General features: G+C 42.3%; 2 protein-coding genes across 7 annotated transcripts; both read right to left on the reverse strand.

Annotated features, from left to right (window-relative positions):
- Positions 1 to 1,328: 1,328 nt before the first annotated feature.
- On the reverse strand, positions 1,329 to 20,187 carry foxred1 (FAD-dependent oxidoreductase domain containing 1). 4 transcript variants are annotated; one of them, XR_004616000.1, is made up of 12 exons: positions 19,854 to 20,187; positions 19,055 to 19,275; positions 18,069 to 18,179; positions 17,442 to 17,560; positions 17,181 to 17,275; positions 16,912 to 17,013; positions 16,660 to 16,736; positions 15,777 to 15,937; positions 14,711 to 14,840; positions 14,505 to 14,609; positions 13,098 to 13,969; positions 1,329 to 1,340 (listed from the first exon to the last, which is right to left on the reverse strand). XR_004616000.1 is itself a non-coding variant. In XM_034605917.1 (12 exons), exons 1-11 carry the CDS (start codon positions 20,008 to 20,010, stop codon positions 13,715 to 13,717), a joined length of 1,533 nt encoding a protein of 510 aa, XP_034461808.1. In that variant the 5' UTR covers positions 20,011 to 20,187; the 3' UTR covers positions 12,863 to 13,655; positions 13,698 to 13,714. The 4 variants fall into 4 exon arrangements, 2 of the variants coding, with proteins under 2 accessions (XP_034461807.1, XP_034461808.1); XR_004615998.1 differs by lacking the exon at positions 1,329 to 1,340 and adding an exon at positions 12,863 to 13,049; XM_034605917.1 differs by lacking the exon at positions 1,329 to 1,340 and having other exon boundaries at positions 12,863 to 13,655; positions 13,698 to 13,969.
- LOC117773965 (ATP-sensitive inward rectifier potassium channel 1-like) lies at positions 6,941 to 10,912 on the reverse strand. 3 transcript variants are annotated; one of them, XM_034605919.1, is made up of 3 exons: positions 10,494 to 10,912; positions 7,618 to 8,752; positions 6,941 to 7,568 (listed from the first exon to the last, which is right to left on the reverse strand). In XM_034605919.1, exons 1-2 carry the CDS (start codon positions 10,508 to 10,510, stop codon positions 7,633 to 7,635), a joined length of 1,137 nt encoding a protein of 378 aa, XP_034461810.1. In that variant the 5' UTR covers positions 10,511 to 10,912; the 3' UTR covers positions 6,941 to 7,568; positions 7,618 to 7,632. The 3 variants fall into 3 exon arrangements, with proteins under 3 accessions (XP_034461810.1, XP_034461809.1, XP_034461811.1); XM_034605918.1 differs by having other exon boundaries at positions 6,941 to 8,752; XM_034605920.1 differs by lacking the exon at positions 10,494 to 10,912 and adding an exon at positions 8,839 to 8,881 and having other exon boundaries at positions 6,941 to 8,752.
- Positions 20,188 to 20,830: the final 643 nt, after the last annotated feature.

Here is a 20,830-nt window from a genome sequence, read left to right on the forward strand (position 1 = left end):
CAGTTTTTATAGTTTTTTCATTTCATGCCTCCAACCACAGGGTTTTGTTTACAGTCTGTCGTTAAATCAGTGAAGGACGCCTCACCTTCTTTTAACGTGCACACTTTTAATTCAACAGAATCCTTGAGGCTTTCTTGCAGGTCCCTTAAAGGAATTGGTTTAGCATGGGGGCGGGGGGGGGGGGTGAAGCATTAGCCCAGCTCTGTCTGACGGTAACGAAAACTACACATCAGCCCCTGGAAAGCTCAGTAATTAACACATGATGTCTTATCTGTTTATTCTGTACAACAAACAAAGTTTAAACAGGCATGTTGTGGTTTTACAGCCCTGAAACTTCCGGGATTCTGCAGCTAAAATCAATCATTTGGTTTTATGTTATTTCAGAACATGTGTAAAAATGACTTGATTGATTGTTTGGGCTCTAATCTGATTATAGTCGGGTAAGAAGACTCCAGGAAGTTTCCACGTGTCTTTTTCTGATGGAATAATCAAGATGCTCATGATGTTAATCAGTGACAGTTGTAAACGAGGCTGGAGGTGAAGTTGTTTCCTGCAGACAGAACCATGCTACCTGCTTCTATTCACAGTCTTTATGCTACGCTAAGCTAACAGCTGCTGGCTGTAGCTTCTGAGGTTTGGATGTAACTGGGCACCGGCTCCGACTCATCATGCAGTTCTGTGTCCACTCAGGGTCTTCAAGGGAGAAATCAAGATGCAGTGCGGCTTCTTTAGTTAAATGAACGTGTCGTACGCCAACCCCCCCCCCCCCCTACACACACACACACACACAGGTTCATGTCAGAGTCTTAACCATCAGAACAGTGAAAACATTCCATTGTTGCATTGAGATTTGACCGGTGTAATAATATAATAATAAAAAGTTTGAAACACCAAATTTTTCAGTTTATTTTACTGATCCTGCATTTTACAGCTTATTTCCTGGAAAACTTTACACACAAGTACGTGGTGTTCATCTCTAAACTTTATAAATTAGTTTATCTACAAGGGAGAAATGGAGAAACTGTTTTTGCTGCAGTTAAAATTCATTCTGTTGAGTTTTTAGTCAAGAAGTTATTGATGAACTGCTTCATTTCTTACTCTTCCGTCATCCACACAGTTTATCCTGATGTTGGCTGAGAGTCATTTTCTAATTTCAATTAAAGACTTTGGATTTACAGCTAAATACCAGAGAAAGTTTCCAGGAAATTATCTTTACAACACAGGACCTGTAAAGTTTTCTTTTTACAGAGATTCTCCTGAAGCAGAATTCATTTAGTTCAGACCTGATGATTCATGCGATGATCGGACGCTAGTTTGAAATATCCTCCGACTGTAAAGTGCTTGTTTCTGCGACTGTGCTTCTGTTTGTTCAGCCTGTTTTCTTGTGTCTCTCTCTCTATATCAGGGACTCGACCCAGCAGCCTTCTCAAAAACACAAAAGAAATAAACACAGTGATAAAACAGATAAATGAATGTTGCCTTTTAGAATAAAACATCTTAAGATGAAGTCCAGTCGTTGAGCCTGAACATTAACATCTCACACGAAGGAGCCGTGGCCACAGGCGCTCGGACCAGGTGACTCTGAACCATGTCACAGCCGATCAGCGCCGCACTGACTGAACATGAGCTAATAATATCCAACTCCTTTCTGTTCATGTGTGCGGAGCCGCATGAGCTCGAGTGTTGAGCTACAACGACACAACATGGGACTGGACGCACGTGGACGTCAAAACCTTTCAGAATAAAATTTGTAAAAAATCTCAAACAAACATTTGAATGCATTGTTTTTTGGATCATGTGATCAGTGGCTGGTTTTCTCCCGTTTAACTGTCTTTTCAAATTAAAAAGGATGGTTATTTAAACTGCAGGATCCTCGTATGTTCATTGTTTTTCTGGGATTACAACAAAGAAATAGTTGATTCCTGAAACTGGATGGTTTTCGTGTGACAGACTGATGATTAAAATGCTTCTTATGCATAATGCAACTATTATTAATTCATGTTAAAGGACAAAGTGGCACAAGGCCTCCGGAGTCTGTTCCATCTCCATCAGGACGTCTATAGAGAGAACATGTTAATGTATGTATGCTCTAAACATCAGTGCTGTTATATGTGGGTTACATGATGATTACATGACTGTAATGTGCTGTGACGGCTGCTCTGACTCACAATCAGTGAACTAAACGAGCTTTTATACAAATTCTTCAACCGCAATGAAGCTTATTATAACATTATACTGAACAATGCAACAACTACAGCGCTGATACACAAACACAGTGAACAACACTGGAGATAATGTCATTCATTAGTATTGTTGTGCGTCACAATAAGTTAAGTAGGTTAGAAATACACAGGAGAAGTCAAATGTACCTCGGAGCTGAACCGAAGCAGCAGCGGAAACATCTTAAATATGAATTACAATAATGTCACTGCTAAGTAGCACAAAACAAATGTGTTCAACATGAGGGTTGGGATCCCAGAAGTGGTCACGGGAGGAATCTGAGGGGTCGAGAGAGAGTTAAAGGGGAATTCTACAGAATTTGGAGTTTGTCTGTTTGTTGTGCAGGGAGGAGGGAGGAGCGAGGTGTGATCACATGCTCCCGACCCTCCGTCAGACACTTGGATTAATTTCTGGCATGACAGAAATTTGAATGAGCCGTCTTCAGGCTCTGGCACAGTTGAAGTACAGTCACGACTCAACTCTCCAAACTCCCAACAAACACGAAAGTGAAACCAGGACATGGTGACGTGTTATATAGTCAGAAAACTTGGAGGCCAGGCTGCTGGAGCTGATGTTCCACGTTTCCTCCTCCTCCTGTTAGAGCGCAGTCTAACAGAACCCGACCGGAACCTGATGTGAAACCTGCACGTAGACAAACTCTGAGACCTCAGAGGTTCTGATTCCTCAAAGTCCCCGTGGTTGAGCCGAGAACTTGACATCACTCTACATTTAAATAAGACACAGCCATCTCTAGTAAACCTGCTCATTATTCCCTTCTCCTCCTGAGGGAATCTATAAAGCTCGAGGCCGAACGTTGCATTGGTTGAGATTTACAGAGGTAATAACTGTTCCATAGGGAAACGAATAAAAGTCTCTATCTGACTGGCAGCAGGTGGGAGACTGGAAGGTCACTGCTTCGTATAAGTGGTCCAGCTGGTGGTGGTGGTGGTGGGGGGGATCCTGACCGGTCACAAACCTCCTCCGTTAACTGTGAAGTGCAATAAAAAGTACTTCATACAGAAGGTTTCCGATGTGATTTCAGCTTTGTGAGTCGTGTCGTTTAAGGGGAAAAAAATGATGTTTTGATTAAATAAATGTTTGTGTGTGTGTCTGAAGTGCATCATGTGCAGGCGGGCGTCTCCCGGGGGACGTTTTTTAAGTCGGTCTGTCGGACGCAGCTGAGGGAAAATGATGCTAAAATATTTATATGGAGTACATTAGGCCATACTCTGCGTCTGTGGGTGGTTGAGACGCTGCTAAACCACGAATCTGATGAACATTTCTGCTGGCGTCTGACCAGCTGCTCCACTGAGACGCCACCTGAACAGCTGATATACAGTGTGTGTGTGTGTGTGTGTGTGTGTGTGTGTGTGTGTGTGTGTGTGTGTGTGTTCACTGGAGACATCATTTAGGAACAATGCTGTGGAGGAGGTTGTGCAACATTTTTCTTCTTCTGTCTGAAACGACAGGATGTTAAAATGTCAGAATCTCTCGGCGGGCGTCACATCTGGAGTTTTAGTACGAGGACGAAACAAAAGTAAACACAGCTGCTTCGCTCGCTTCAATCCCACCTGGGACTTTAAAGCTTTATCTTTTCAGCCGTGATAGTGGTGTTGACTCTGCGGGTGGCAACTGGTCTGACAGTGGAAATATATCAGGAAGTATTGGATGGAAACTTTCTCCGGTGAATTCAAGGTCCCCAGAGGATGATCCCGCTGCGTTTTGGGGCCTCGAGGTTGGAGACGTGGGCTTGAGACCCAAAGGTTGATGAAACTAAAGTGACAGAACGCATCTTTGAGTGGAGACGATTTGACGTGTCCCATCTGCTAACATGAAGAAGAAAAAAACTCTCCCCTTAATGAAAGGTGGCTCCATTAGCGCCACTAATTAATTATTAATCCTTTAACAGCTATTAGCACCGTCGCTTCACTGTAATTATACAAAAAGCAGATGTCGTCTAGTATTTTAATTCATCACCTGATGCTACTGAAAAAAAGATGTTCCTCATGAATAATGTTTGAAGGTTGACTCGCTTTTAAATTCTCGTGAAGTCACATTTAAACGTCCATGATTCCACAAGCTGAAAACAAAAGGCTGCAGTTAACAGTTATTTACACAGTTAAATTCACTTTCTGATGGGAAAGTTCTTACACACTCTGAGCTTCACACTAATACAATCATGTTGACGTGTTATTGGATAAAACTCGACACTGAAGTGACCTGAAACAACACGTTTACATGTGACATCATTTACGTTTGATGCACGTATGGATCCGGAAGTCGTCAATAAAATACATTTGTCCGATCGAACTCGTCCAGTTTGTCACCAGCTGAAATCAAACTGAGAGAATAAATGTGGTTTCACAAACAAGAATTATATATTAAACTTAGAATATAATAAAAACATTTGTCCCACTAAGTTTGTCTATGATGGAATACGAGTGGAACCAAACTAATCATTTAAGTAAATAATGTATTTGGGTAAATGATGAAAATTAAGGATTAGAATGGACTAGATTCTTCTTGACTTTTCAGATATTACTGTTCAGTTGCATTTTTAATTTGCAAACTATCACATAATGTAAACTTATTTTAACTAGATAAGTTTTACTAATCACTCAAACAGCAGTTTCTCTGCAGAATTCAAGGCTGCATGTCTGAGATGTGACGTCTCAGCAAGTTGCATGTTCCTATGGTTAAAAATAAAAAAGTGAACTTCTCAACCAGAACCTCAGAGGAGCCACAGCAAGATGCAAATGTCAGTGGTTCTCAAAGGGCAACCTGGTATTTACTGTTGTTCAGTGTCGATGGAAGCATGAGGATGAATGCAAAGGTTTACTGGAATATTCCAAGTGTTCAGATTCATTCACAGTTCATCATTCAGCAGGAAAATGATCCTGAACAAACCTGAGCTGTAAGAGCTTCTCAGGGTGAAGAGGTGGAAGTCTGCAAAAAATATAGAATGTGATGATTTTTTATTTAAATAAAATTACAATTCACGTTTTCCTCTTCCTCTCATTGGCTCCTCTGGACCGACCATCGCTCCATCCATCCTCCAGACGTCCTCAGGTGAACCTGCTCTCCTGCCTCTTCTTTCCCACCCACTCACTCTTAAACCGCCCGTCTCCACCAGCTCTTCATCAGATCGTCTCCTCGTGTTCTTTCATGTTTCTGCCTCCTCATGCATCTGTTTTTAAACCTCCGTCCTCTTGAGGGAACCATCTGAGTTCCCTCACTGCGTCTTCCTGCTGATTCCACCAGCTCTGTTACAAATATATCTCAAATTAAACCGACTCAAATTACAGCTGAGGCTCGGCCCTTTAATGTAGAATCCATTATTTTATTTCAGATTCATTGTGCGGAGGCTCAGAGCCTGAGAATCGGGCCTGTGTGTTTATCGTCTCCATCTCGGGGGGGATAGAGTGTGATTGTGATCAGTGAAACCAGCCTCTGGCTCCTTCAGATTAAAAAACGCTGCTGTACCCTTCGCTCAGTCCTCTCATCTTCATCTTCATTTTTTATTTCCCCTCCTCAGCTGCTTTGACTCTCTGAGCCGATCCCCCACAACACTTCTCTTCATTGTTATGCAGATGAAGCCCAGTTTACTCGCCTCTGTAAATCCAAATGGGATGACAGCCATTTCAGAAAAAAGTGCTGGAGCCTTAAAGGAACAACCTGCCTCCACAACACACAGAGACACACAGCTGCTAAGTAACCAGGCCCGTCACTGTGGTCGCATCAGGGCCGGTCGTGTTGCTGCCAGTCAGTAAACTGAAGGGCACTGGGGGGGGGGGGGGGGGGGGGGGGGGGGGGGGGGGGGGGAGTTTGAACATCAAAAGTTTGCAGGCTGAACCTTTTCTCACATGAGTGAGCACGTGGAAGCTGCTGCTGGCAGAACTGGGACAATATGAAAAAAAAACCCCAGAATTAATTGTTTATAATAAGATTTTCAGGGTAATTCCAGTAAATCACAGCAGCGCTCCGATGCTCTCTAGTGGCCGGAGAGGACAGGAGACATATTCAGGTTCATAATTTGAATTAGTGCTGTTATTTGAAAAGGTTTTAAAAGCTCTAAAGTTCAGGAAACACATGACTTCTCTCACACGGCCCATCGCTGCTGCTCCTCTTTTCAGCCTCTGTCTGAAACACTTGGTTTTAGCTCCTGTCTCTTTAATGCTGCGGTTCCCTTACACCTCGGAGCTCAGAAGGACTTCACACCCGAACAACCCGAGTTGATGGCGTTCCAGTTGCACAGGAACAATGTTTGAACGACACATTTAATGACAGAAGTGCTGATAAACAGTAAAAACTACAGCACTGACTACTGTTGATTTGCAGAGGGGCCATCTTGGATTTCAAAGTCGGGGGTAGTGAGGTTTGTTCACCACCCCCGTTGCTTTACGACGAAGCGGTCGGAAACTCCGAGCTCTGTAGTTTAATAGAACACGGCGTAAATCGGGGTTCAGTGTCTTGCCCGAAGGACACTCCGCTCTGCCCCCTCAGCCACAGCCGCCCCCGCTCTGCTCTGATTGGTCCGTATTCAGCCGTGAATGTGGGACGTGCTGATGGTTGTTAAGCTGTAACTCGCTGCAACTTCTCATTTTCATCCACCCACTGTGATTTGATAAATATCTGCAGCACAGTTCAGTCTGTGCCGCTCGCTGTCACATCCTGTTCTAAAAGGTTCGGAATAAAACTCTCAAAAGACATTTTCTTCTGCTTCTCGATCCTCATCGTTTATTTTTTTTGCGTTTCAGATTCCCACCTCACCGACTACAGACGTTAGTTTCCCTGAGAGGTTTCGGTTTTTACACAACATGATCTACAAACTGTAGACTGGTCACATTTCAAATCATCACATGTGCAGCAGCTACATTCACAGTTTCCTAATTATCAAGGCACATGAGCCGAGTCGACAAGAAATAAAAACAGAAAAACAGCACGTTGAGCAAATCAGCAGGAATCATGAGAAAACTCTAAAGTCCTCACTTCTTTTTGTCCTCACTCAGCCTCTGTAGCGACAGATTTTCATTATAAAAGGCTCAGGCCCCTAATCTTCTCGAGTAGTACCCACTGTGCCATCCAGTATCCCCCCCCCCCCCCCTCTTTCATTTTCTACACATCAGAACTTCAGGCTCCAGCTTCCACACGTTACCTTCACAAGTCCCAACGATGCTTTGATTGAAATGAGCAGCTTAGCTCTCGCTCATTTCTGAATTTCTTTTTTATTCCAGACGGTTAAACAGCCTTGAATGTTTTTTATGCCGTTCGAGGCAAAAAGAGTTGACAGTGATTCTGAAGTCCTCATAGAATCGTTTCCTCACCGCGCGGTTTGACTAACTGTGAAACTTGGCCAAAAAGGGGAAGTAACAGACACTTTCCCACAACCCCAGATACTTTCCCGCTCCTTTTTCACATTTTCGTGATGTCCACAAAGTCGTTGATGTCGATCACCTGAAACCCCAGGTTGTCGATGCCGCTCTTCTGCTGGCTGTGGCTGTTGTGGTTCCTCTGGTCCACGTCGCTCTCGAAGCAGTGGACGCAGTGCGGCGTGGTCACCCGGACGCTCTTGGAAAAGTTTGAGAAATCCACGTGGTACTTTCCGGTCTTGGTGCGGGAGATGATGGGCAGGAAGCTGTACCCCCACTGGATCTCCTGCGGGATGTAGGAGGTCCGGACCTGGCAGGAGGAGCTGGTGGACTCGGCCGTGCCGTCCAGGAAGACCACCAGCTCGAAGTCCTGCTGGGGGAGAGTGTCGACTGAGAGCTCGTAGAAGGGACTCGACACGTTGATCACGTGGTAGAGGGTCAGAGGGCAAACGAAAAACAAGTTGTCCTTGCCAGCGTCGACCATGAAGTCGATGTCCACCTGGTCCAGAATGATGGTCTCTCCGTCCGGCGTGGTCGTGGTCCTCAGCAGCTTGCCGTAGATCTGGCTGCCGATTAACAAGGTCTTCCGAAGGTTGGCCACTCGGATCAGGAGGCACAGACTTCCTTTCTTCAGGCAGATGACGGCTGTTTTGCTGAAGGTCACAGTCTTTGCCCGTTTTTTGGGCGACGAGATCTTGGCCAAGACGACGCCGCACATGAAGCAGTTGATGAAGACTCCAATTATAGACTGGGCGACAATCAGAGCCACCGTGCCGGCACAGTGACCCGTCAGCGCCCTGCCACCGTACCCTATGGTAGTTTGGGTCTCCAGGGAGTAGAGGAACGCCGTCGTGAGGCCGTTAACATTGTCTACACACCGCACGTGCCCTTCTGTGCGGTTCTGTCCGGCCAGGTCCCCGTTGCTCTTTGCGATCCAGAACCACAGCAGGCTGAAGATGAACCAGCTCCCCGTGAAGGAGGCCACGAACAGGAGGAAGACAAAGCGCCAGCGGATCTCCACGAAGGTGGTCCAGAAGTCCACCAGGTACGCAAAGTGGTTGCTGTACTCGATGTTGCCAAACTCAATGTTGCAGCGCCCGTCCTTGGTGACCAGGCGGGATGTGCAACTTTGGTGTCCGTGGAGCAGCCGCAACATCCTGGAGCTGCAGGGGGCAAACGCAGGAGTTAGTTCAGAGCATCGAACAGTCGACCAAGTTTTATCAATTTGGCTCATGGGGGGGGGATTCACAATCTCACAAAACACTACTCCTTACATCTGTAATGTTTCGGTTCGGAGACGGAAAAGTTCTTCATTGTGGGAATAAAAATAAAATAGATTAAACATGTTTCACACCGTTTCATTATTATTCGGTTACAATGGCCGAACAGTTGAGCCGGAGGAATTTGTTTGTGGTGTTTTTGGATGGATATACGTCCGTGTACCTTTAAGGATTAGCTTTACAGATTAAAACCGACGATAATAAAATCCAGCTCATGAAACTTCATTATCTCCAAAAACACACTGTTACTTTGAGTCACTTCCACTTTCTACATTTATGCCGAATGTGTTTTCATCCACAGCTGAAACAAATAGTCCCAGATAAATGCACCATATTCCCGTCTGAGCGACATTTTAAAAACTACATTTTGCCTCATAATCAGATTTTAACCTTGATTTCACTTTCATTTCTCATGTATTTATTGATGATATATCGTGAGGTGTCCTTGGGTGTGTGGAAAAGTGACGTGAAATAAAAAGTATTATCGTTGTGACCAGTTTTCTAAAGAGTTGAGTGGGATCCTCTCGGGGCTGAATGTCACAGACAGAGCTGGGATGTTGAGCGAACTGATGGACGGTCTAATACTGTCTAGGTTTTGTTCTTTATACATAATTTATTGACAAACAGAAAAATACACAGCCGCTTTAGGCCCAATGTGAGAAACACTGTCGGAACATTTGATTACACAACCTGGAGTTTAGCATGAAAATGTGACGGCTCAGTTGTTTGTATTTTTCCAAGAACACGTAGAGCAGCTCGAGGCGTTTGAACGTCGGAGCGATTAATGGGTGACATGGGTTCACATGTGATGAATAAGAATCCAGAGCGTGAAAACGAACAGAGCACAGAACACGTGACGGTAAATCTAATTTCCCCCTTTTTTCCAGTCATTACAGCAGAAGCACCGTGTGTTTGTTTAGTACAGAACAGTGAAGGGAAAGATATATAATTGTATTTGTGTTATAATGTGAGTTCTGTACAGTGTGAACCACGTTTCTCTGAGTCACTCACATAACAGACGCTGATCAGATTCACATTCAAGAAACTTGAGAAACTTCAGAACTGAAATAATGATTTTTGGATACATTTTATCGCACTTTAAGAATAATTTTATTGATAAAGTGTTTTTTAAATTTGTTAATAACAGTCTTCAAAGTGATTGATCCCACAAGAGTTGAAGTAACTTAATAAACTACCTAACTCAAATCCTCGTTATGTCCTCGTTGAGCCTCTTTATATCTTTATAGTCTTTATTCAATGTTGTCGAAGTCTCTTTGTGCTTCTGCTGTTTTTCCCCCTGTGATTAAGATTAAATTATTAGTTTTTTTCTGAAATGCTGATGTCAACACATTCCTTGTTTCTTTGTATTTCTGATACACAAAAGTTCTATTTCACATTCAGCTGTAGACCACAGTGAGGAAACTAGACATTATTATATCTCATCTCTTAATTAGTTAACATGTTAAAGCAACTTTCCTCTAAGCAGCTGTAAATACTTCAGTAAAGACAGTCCTGTTTGAAATGAGACTAAATGCACAGATATCACAAATACTTCAAAACTCACTCTGAGTGTAACAAGAGAAAAGTTTTACAGCCTCAGTTGAAAAGTTTGGTTGGAACGTACCTGGGAACTGAGACCATGGACCCCGACTGCTCACTGCAGCTCTGCTGGAACTTCTCCTTTCTTTTCAGCAAGTGGCCGTGGAGGCGTTGGAAAGATTTTAATCCACAGTGAAATGTCCTAATCCCAGCCACATGCCACCATGTACACTGCCTCCATCCAGACACAGGGACCAGCCACAGAGCTGCCAGGGGACGTCGGCTGTGTCTGACTGGCAGAGCGACACTCTGCACTACTCCACTGAAACCAGTGAATTCACCATGATGGAGTCATGGTGAGGACGGCTGCTGCAGAAAATGTTGTGGAAGCAGAGTTTGGGGAGAAAAGCCTTCAGAGCTTTTGTGTGGCAGAAGGTGAATCCATTGAAGGGGCTAACGTGGCCGGTGGAGCACCCATGCTGTTTTTGTTTTCAACCCTGAGAACATTTGGGATTTGCATCGGGCCTCACAAAGAAATCCCTCAATTGCATGTCCCCCCCCCCCGGTCCCCATCCCCCCCCCTTGTCCAAACTGGAAGGCTGCCTCACATTTGCATTAAAATGAAGAGCTGCAGGGACCAGAGTGTCTTTGCCACATACTGCCGGCTGCACGAGGAGCATATTTCCCTGATCTGTTATGATATGAAAGAGGCCTCGCGTGGAGAGGATGCCCCCCAGCGATGGACGCAGATGCCACTGATGTGTAAGTGACGGGAAAATTGGATGATTCAAGATGCAGACTGTGTTTCTGCTGAACTGACGCAACTGCAGAGGCTCGGCTGCATCAATCTGAGAGACTGGTGAAACTTTTACAGTCGTCTCAGGTGCATCGTACACAAAAATAACATCCAATCAAATACTGCACAGCACACTGTATTCTGCAGACTAGATAGATGGATGGATAGATAGATAGATAGATAGATAGATAGATAGATAGATGACGGATAGATAGATAGATAGATAGATAGATAGATAGATGGATAGATGGATAGATAGATAGATAGATGACGGATAGATAGATAGATGATAGATAGATAGATAGATAGATGATAGATAGATAGATAGATAGATAGATAGATAGATAGATGATAGATAGATAGATAGATAGATGATAGATAGATGGATAGATAGATGGATAGATAGATAGATGGATAGATGGATAGATAGATAGATGACGGATAGATAGATAGATGATAGATAGATAGATAGATAGATAGATGGATAGATAGATGGATCGATAGATAGATGGACAGTGGACCTTTAAGTCCATGTGCATCGTGCTTTAGTCATGAAATCTGTTTCTTATCAGCGTAAAATCTCTTTCTCTGACTTTTTCTTTTAGCAATAAAGAAGGTTTATGATTTTCTCCTCCAAACTTCACTCATACAAGTTTTCAAAGGTCAAAAACATCTGATAAAAAAAAGCCAAGATTTTAGAAAAGTCTAAATTATTAACACATATTCGTTTCTTTTCATTCTTCCCTTGTCTTTGACTATTGTGGAGATAAACTCACTGTTAAATCAGCGTGTGCATAAAGTACCAGATGTGACGCGAGTGTAATTGTTCACATACTTGCTGTGTACTGCACGTACCACTGGAGTATTCCACTGGAGGATTCACACCACTGAACTCAGGATTCTGGATTTGTATTCTGTAAATAAGAAACATGGTGACCGTGGGAGGTCACATGTTTATTTCCCCCAATAATTGAATCATCTAAAGGTCATTTTCATGTGTGAGTCTCATTTTTCCAATTTGAAAAGCTACTTGTTGGTGCATCTTTAAATTATTATCACGAGTATAGAATCAGATCTTTTCCAGTAAGTAATTGTTCCTGACTTAGTATCATCACATCTTTTATTAAATCCATGTGTTAAATGCTGTGATGCTCTGTGCCGGTTCCTTGATTTAAAGGAGATCAGCACAGAAATGGCTCCATCTGGTGCAAGGTTCCTGAACAACTGTAATATTGTTGTTGCACATCTGTAGAACAATTTAAAATGTTCTATCTGAATGTATGTGCACCGACGCCCCCTCTTTAAAATGTCCACAAACCATCACACAAGTTACAAATAACATATTCTTTATTTTAACATTGTGAACTTGAGAACCCACCCACACGTAAAAAAATAAAATAGTCACATCTTATTTCAGCTTCCTGGCAAGAAAATGATAATTAAATAAACAAGGTCATTTATTGTTCCTGAGTCCAAACATTCTGTAGATTAGTATTTTATCCCAGGTAAATAAATAAAAGTAAGTGTTTTTCTTGTTTCTGGGTGATTTAAAGCTTTTGTTTTCACAGATAAACAGTAAAATCAAATAGAAAATTGAAGCATCCACTATTCAAAACACATTATTCAATTTGCTCAAAGACAATGAGTCATTTTGTGAAACCCAGAATAAAATAAATAAAGAATTCAAACCAAATAAATTAAAATAAGCAAAATATTCCAATGATTTTAACAGGATATGGAAAAGAAAGTAAGTCAGTGATCGAGGTAATATTCAGAAATTAGACAAATTTTTACATAAAATTGTTGTCAAGATGAAATGTGTACAAATTATCCCTAATTATCAATCTATTACCAATTGGTAAAATATGATGTGACTGTATACAGTATGTACACTATACAATGTACAGTTGACTATACAATGTACCTGAAAGTAACAAAAATACCTTTGAGTATAATATAAATCATTACTGTACATTAATGAGGTTTAACAAAAACTGGGTATTGTGAAGCTTTTGTACACGATTGTATTATATAGAGATACAATATACATTATACAATTGTTCCCCCCCAGAGGACGACTCAAGAACTTAAAAAAAAAAAGGCCTCGTTGTCTCAAACGTAACATGATTGATTATAGGAACATTATAGTCATCATGTCGTTGTAAAGCCGATCGATAACAAAACATCTTGTAATTTCTTGTGCTGACGAAAACGTTGAAGTCACGGCTGAGATCTGGGAACACTGAGGCACAAGTCAGGTTAAACGAGCACATAAAAGGATATGGATGTGAAATTGAAAGCAACTGAAGACCAGAACCCTAAAAACCGTTGCTATTGGACATCGCCTGGAACAGTATTGATCAGCTGAGAACGATAGAACCAGACTTCAGTGATTAATTTGGAACAAAGTTAACATTACTGACAGGGAAAACATTCACCGCTATGAAAATAAAACCAAGGTTGTCATCCTTTGTCACCGGCCGCAGAGCGAACGGGATTTTCCACATCCTCTACACGATGTTCCTTTCCAGCATCGGCTCCTGGGCCAGGATCCGTCTGAAGTTGAATCCACTCAGGTCCAGCGTTTTAAAACCTCCGTCCAGGATCAGCTCGGCCACGGCCCGACCCACGGCGGGCGAGTGCTGCAGGCCGTGGCCGCTGAAGCCCGTGGCAAAGTACATGTTGTTGACCAGAGGGTGGATACCGATGATGCCGTTCTGGTCGAAGGTGTTGTAGTCGTAGTAGCCGGCCCACGCGCTGGTCACCTGAGGGCGGGAACAAGAGCGGAGGGGCCATAAGTACCAGAAATCAGCCTCCTGGTTTTAATTCTGCAGTAAGTCATGAAATTGGAGAAGTAAGCATTGGTAGCACATTTAAATTAAATCTAATATATAAAGTGAAACAAATAAGAGATGAAAACTGTTTTTTTTGGTATCTGGTACAATTTGTAACTTCGGCCACTAGGAGTCTCTCAATTAAAATGATGACACAAGACCTAAGTTGATGATGTCATTCAGCAGCGTGGGATCACGGGAGCTGTCGTGACTCGATTGGAGTTTTAATCACGTTACGCAGCAAATGGAAATGAGTAATCCAGATCCTTAGCGAGTGACTAATACAAACAATGACAGCTAAGAGTGGGTTTTTCCTTTCGTCATACGTTGTTTGCAGCAGAAGTTATGACACTGAGAACAAACTAACTTCAAAAACGACCAATATTGTCTAAAGTAAAGTTGGGAATCCTTGAGTGAACTGTACTTGTAGAGTGATTAGAACAGAGGAAGTTATCGCAGCTTCTACCTTGAGCTTCTCAAAAGCAGGAACCCGATGAGCCAACGGCGGCCAAATCTTGTCCTCAAAGAAACTGTGATCCACCTCTAGATTACTGATATCCGGCTCCTCTGCCTGAGGGGAAAACAAATCATCAAAACAATTAGATATTCCATCAAACAGGTTATTTCGTATGTGTGGAACAAGTCGAGGAACAAACTTGAGCTGCAACGAACCTCATCTGGTGACGCACCGGCGATGTAGTTCCCTCCGAGCCCCTCTCTCCTGAAGTACACTCCAGAGTAATCGACCAGGAAGGGGGTGTCCAGACCCGGACCGTCAGGGCAGTGGAACACATACACGAACCTGGAAGAATCCACAGGCTTCAGCATGAAGTCAGACTTTGGATTCCCTCAGAGCTACGTATAATGTATTTCAAGCTGACGTTCAGTTAATTCAATTTTCGTGGTGGAGTCTTTGGCGTGAAAACGGTCAGAGTTTAAACGCTTCCCCTGAGGTTCTACTCATGTCTGAGTGGGAGAGTAGTTGGATCCGTCCTCCGGCTCCGTGACGCAGCGTGAGGAGGATTTACTGAAGGTTTTTAAAGATGAAGCTGAAGCTGGTTTTCGTGCCAAGTCCACAAGTCGAAATGTGTGTGACAATGAGGTTTTTATTAATAACTAGAAGGGAAGAACTCATACTTCCACCAAAAATGAATGGGCTCTTCATTGGGTCAGTCTCCACAGAATGTGGAAAGTGTAAAATAAATAATTATGGACCAGTAGTGAAGCCCCCGGGGTGAAGAACCCCTGGTTAACAGCTGGTTTCCTTCAGTTTCCTACTTTGGTTGGAACATGACACAGGTTTTAAATTACATTTTAACTTGGTGAACCCAGTGAATCCTGTATATGGAGAGAATGACATTAAAATTCTACCTTAATGATTTGGGGCAGTGAAGCGCTCTTCATCGCTTTCCCTCTTCTCCGGCAGCGAGTTGTAAGAAACGGTGACTCCGAGGTTGAAGTGCCGACTTAGTGTTGTGTTTGAGGGGCTTAGGGGTTCGGATTATTCCCGTGCAGTTCATCAAATGTGGAAGTAAACACCCTCGAAATTAAAGCTGACAGTCAGCGCTATGAAGTTGGACAGTTTTCCAATTTACTGGAGCGCAGAGTGCAGATGAAACTGCCAGAATACTAATGAGCTGTGCCGCGCGAGGCTCCGACAGCCAAAGGAAACCAGACATCTTGACAGCACCACTCGTTATTTAAAGGAAAAACTATAACCATCAAGTCGATGACCAACCTTTTCCGAGGCTCGACGGGCAGAGGAATTCCAGCGATGGTGCCTTTAGGGCCGAAGCCGATTCCCATGATCTGTGCCAGTTTAGAAGAAAAGGCTCCCGCCGCATTCACCACAATGGCACATTCCACCGGCTGGTACTCCAGGCTGTTCGGCATCTGCACCTGCTCGACACAAGCACACACCCATCATTCAGTGGGATGGTCCTGTGGTGGGGAGTCGGTGAAGCGAAGCACTTCCACATCTTTCGGGGGGGGATGTTAACCTGATCAGTGCTCTTTGCACATATTTCAGAGATGTTTCATTAGAGATGAGGAGATTTTTTAATGTTAAAGAAGCTTTTGTTATTTATTATTAGATGTTAACATGCAAATTAAAAGGGTTCTTATTCCTTTTTTTTATCAAGACAGATATAAAGATGATCAAATGTGCCTCATCTTTAAGAGTTGGGAGGAATCTGAAATAAAGCAGATTATATACACCATAATATATCAAAGTAATCGATTGACAGACAAATAAATCCACAAACAATTATAATAATCTATAAATCATCAATTATCTAAATCATTTATCAGCCAAAACTTGAACTTAAATATTTATTTTTAAGTTTTGGAACTGTTGGTTTACCCCCAAAAAACTGTTTGAACATTTAAACTCTGAAAACTCAGGTAATAAGGATTTGTCAATATTTTCTCACAATTTATAAGATGATCTATTAATCAAAAAGACAATCTATTGATTTACAGATATTAAAAATAAAAATATGAGTTTGTGAACTGAGATCATATAAATAAATTACAGGTTTATATAACAGAAGACAGAATCTTCCTGCTACATCAAATGTTTTTGTTGACTCTGGATTATAAATTCTCACAGTCCGACTTACTTTCACGGACTTTATTCTCTTCAAAGCCACATTTTCACCCTCGGGAGTCGTCGTCACATTTACTGTGTATTTAAAATCTGTGGAGGAGAAGGATCTAGTTAAAATACAAACTCATGCGTCACAGTAAACACAGACGGGCGTTAGACTGCAGGAGTTTGTGTTGAAATCAGTTATTGTTTAACACGTCTGCCTCTCTGAGATAACTGTGATACTGGCAAACTGGAGGAACTCAACTTTCTAAACGAAACCCACCTGTCACTTCTCCACAGCACTGGATCACTCCCATGGAGACGGCCTTCTTTCTGAAGGCGTTCAGCAGAGTCCAGGGGTCGAACCAGCCCTCGTTCTCCAGCCCTGGAAGGCAGGACGAGTGGAAGTGATTGTTAGAGCCGTTGGATGAGTTGATGCATCCACATATCAGGTGTTGTGACATAAAGAAGCTCATGCATTCATCGAAACCTTCTTGAATTCACAAAGAATAAGAAAACTACTTCTCAAAATGATGTTTTATTGGCACTCACCATATGAAGCGAGTGCCACCCCGTCTGAGTTGATCCATGGAAACTTCTCCTTTAGTTGTGTGGGAGAGAGAAGTAAAACTTTGGCTCCGGCATACCTGGGATCAGATCATTGGATTAATGACCCGGTACTGACACCTCGGTTCCTCAACTGAAAACCTCCTGCATGAATTTTCTGAATAGAAATGTTCTCTATTCGCAGTTTCCCACAAGATGAACCTGATTTCTGTGGCACAGTTCTACCGAATGAAAAGGAGTCAGCACCTCTGGGTGCTGTAGTTCTGCTCCATGATGTGAGCCACCTTCTCACTGGCCAGGAAGAGGTACCCTGACTGATTGAACTGCAGGTCCACGGGGTCTTCGTTCATCACGCCGAGGTGATCCTGAGAGGAACCAGGGAGGAGACGGACACGGGATGAAAAAGATTTAAACAGCGAAACGGGGATGCATCATGCAGCCTCCAGCTAATACACAGATACAGTGAGTTCTACTGAGAGCTGCAGCAGAGGTGGTCCTATAAATAACACTCGTCCTCCGGGTGGTACAGCAAAGACAATACGGTTATGAAAGGAATAGTTCAACATTTATCACATCTGTCCGTTAACTATAAGCCAACAACCAACAGCCTGTTAGCTCAAGTGAACTAAGCCTAAGAGTGTTCTGCTCCACGCTAAACAGCATACCTGCAATTCTACAGTATTTCTAATATTTACTAACCCATTTAAGTGTTTAACATTTTATTGTAAAGGATTCATAATCAAAACCTTGTAAATAACTCGAAACCCTGTAAATAACTATAAATAAAAAGAGGACACAATTACAAATATATATATATATATATATATAACTTGAATGAAATGAATAAACACAAATGCTCGTCTTTCGACCTACATTGATGTTCCTCATGAAGTCTGCAGAGGCCAGGGACAGGTGGATGTTCTCTGGCAGGGAGAACTGCTGTCGGATCCCCCCAGCAGAGAGCACTGTGGAGGCCTGGGAGTACTGGGAGAAACACACACAGGAGGAGGTGGTTAAGGAGGAAAGGATCTGCTGAGCATTGCACTCCAGATCTCAGGGATTTCACTTAGGAACTTAATAGGAGATAAATGCAGTGTTTTGACTCATCTCTTTTTAATGGATTTAGTGTTTCTGATATTTTATGTCAATATTATTAATTCAAAAAAATATATATAGCTTCCATATCATTAACCCAGTGACTCCAAAAAAAAGTCAAATTGTGTTGTGACAGGACACACTTCTTTTAATTAGATTAAAGTTTATCCTCTATTTTATATGAATATACATATTTTTCAATACCTTCCATGTAATGTTACCCACCGACTCCAAACCAATACTGAGTTGTATTATGACCTCAGACAAATATGACACAGCTCTTTCTAGAACATTTCTGTGCTTCTTTTAATCTAAATGAAAAATTTTATGGGAGAACTTTATTGTCTTCCAACAGACTTTATGCCATGTTACACAATTCAAACTAAATTTAATTCAAAACAACTCTATTTGTCTCTTAAAACAAGAAAGGAAACTTAAAGTGTGTGTATATGAATGTTAAAAGGACGGTGAACAGGATAACAGCTGTTAACAAAACTGATTGTATAAGAACGTAGATAAATACTGAATGATTAAAGTGATCGTAACACAGGCATAGATTATGTACAGTTAAGGTGAATAATAATATATGTACAGGACCAGGCAGCAGCAGATGAATGAATATATATGCAGCAGATGTTGAGACTAGATGATAATACAGTTAAGTATGAGTTTAGAGTCAGTGGATCAAATGACATGTCTGGAATATGATTTTGCTTGTATATTGGATGAGGATGAAATGTAACAGCAGGTATCTGGCTCCTCACCGTTGTGTCCTTCTCCACCACCACCACCTTGACCTCTCCGGGCACCCGCTCCTTCTGCTTCAGCCAGTAGGCGACGGACCAGCCCACCACGCCGCCGCCGACGATCACGATGTCGGCCCTCTCCGGGGGGAGGTTGGGGTTCAGCTCGAAGGGGCTCCAGCCGCTGCCTGGAAGAGCCTCCGCCGCCTTCTTCCTCACGGCCGCCAGCTGCACCTCCAGGTCTGGGCCGGAAAAGTCGAGATTCAACATCCATCCATCTTTGCATTGAAGATGTTGACTCACACTTTAGCACCCAACACATTTCTATAATCTTTAGCTGCTGTTCTTCCATTCGGTGCATGTTTTCATTCATGTATAAGAGAATAGACAATAATACACAACTTTACATTCAGAAATCCCCAAATTATTAAATGATTTGTTTCTACACACATATTTTCAACTTGTATGTCACAACTTAAACTATCTCAGAAACTTTTAGGATCCTCTCTAATATTCGGCTTAGATCTGATCCTTAAACACTCATTTTATTTAGTTTAACAGGCGACATAAGTGTTAAACAGCCCCAGGATCAGATGTAATAGTTTGTAATTAAACTAAATAAAACGAGTATTTGAAGATTATATCTATGCCGAATTCAAAAGAGATTATTAACTAGTTCTTACATAGTTTCACTTGTGAAATACAAGTTGAATTTATGTGTGTAGAAACAAATCCTTGTATAATTTGGGGGTTTCTGAGTGTAAACTTGGGTATTATTGACGTGTTGAGCACCCGGACTTTCCGCTCGATGTCCCCGCACCTTTGTAGAAGTCATTCCGCAGAGATGCTCCAGTGTTCAGGCCCTGACGTGGCGCTTTGCCCCCCCTCAGCCCCGGGTGTCGTTCTGTCACCGGACCGGAGGAGAGGAGTCCACGAGCGGTCCGCACGTTAGCATGTAGCCTCCGACACGCTAGCATCGCTGCCGTGGGCTAACTAGCTTTTGCGGGCTAACTAGCTAGCTAAGGGCTAGGTGCAGACTGTGGGCTGGACAGCAGCGGAAAACGGTGCAAACCACAGAAACGGGATTGAACACACGACACCAAGCTGCATCTCACTTCTGTGGAAATGTCACGTGTGAAGTCTGAGCGTGAGGTCAAAGAGAATTCTGTAAAAACTGACAAAACCACGAGATACACCGGCAATATCCGGCTGTCCTTCAAAATAAAAGCACAGGTTTCTACATGACTCCCCCAATGTAATGTTTAAATGTGTGAATTTATGATTTTAAACAGAGAAGGTGTATTTATGATAAATGCATTTTCATATGGTTGCATATAACATATTTAAATTGTTGATTAATCTAAATATTGTCTTCATAAGTCCATGACTATATATACAAGTCAATTAAATATCAAATCAGGTGAAAAATATCCAGCTTCAAGGTGATGATTCATATTTTGTCTGATCAACAGTCAGACACCTGAAAATATTCACTCTACATTCATGTAAAGATATGATAAGATAAGATCCTAAATCATTAGTCCCACAATGAGGACATTTTCAATATTACGGCAGCAAGACTCAAAAAGAGGCATCAGTAAGTAAGAGTAAGTAACACTTAAGTGTAAGAATGATAATACTTTAGTGAAATATAGAAAATACAAATGGAATAAAAACTAAAGTGTAGGAAAATAAACATGGCTAAATGCTTGGGCTGTAATATTTTGTGGTCATGTTTTTGCAGTTTTGTTCACTTGGACACTTGGATTCTCCACGTGTAAATAAACATATGTAGGC

The sequence above is a fragment of the Hippoglossus hippoglossus genome, chromosome 14 (assembly GCF_009819705.1).
Source record: "Hippoglossus hippoglossus isolate fHipHip1 chromosome 14, fHipHip1.pri, whole genome shotgun sequence".
Taxonomy (NCBI): domain Eukaryota; kingdom Metazoa; phylum Chordata; class Actinopteri; order Pleuronectiformes; family Pleuronectidae; genus Hippoglossus; species Hippoglossus hippoglossus.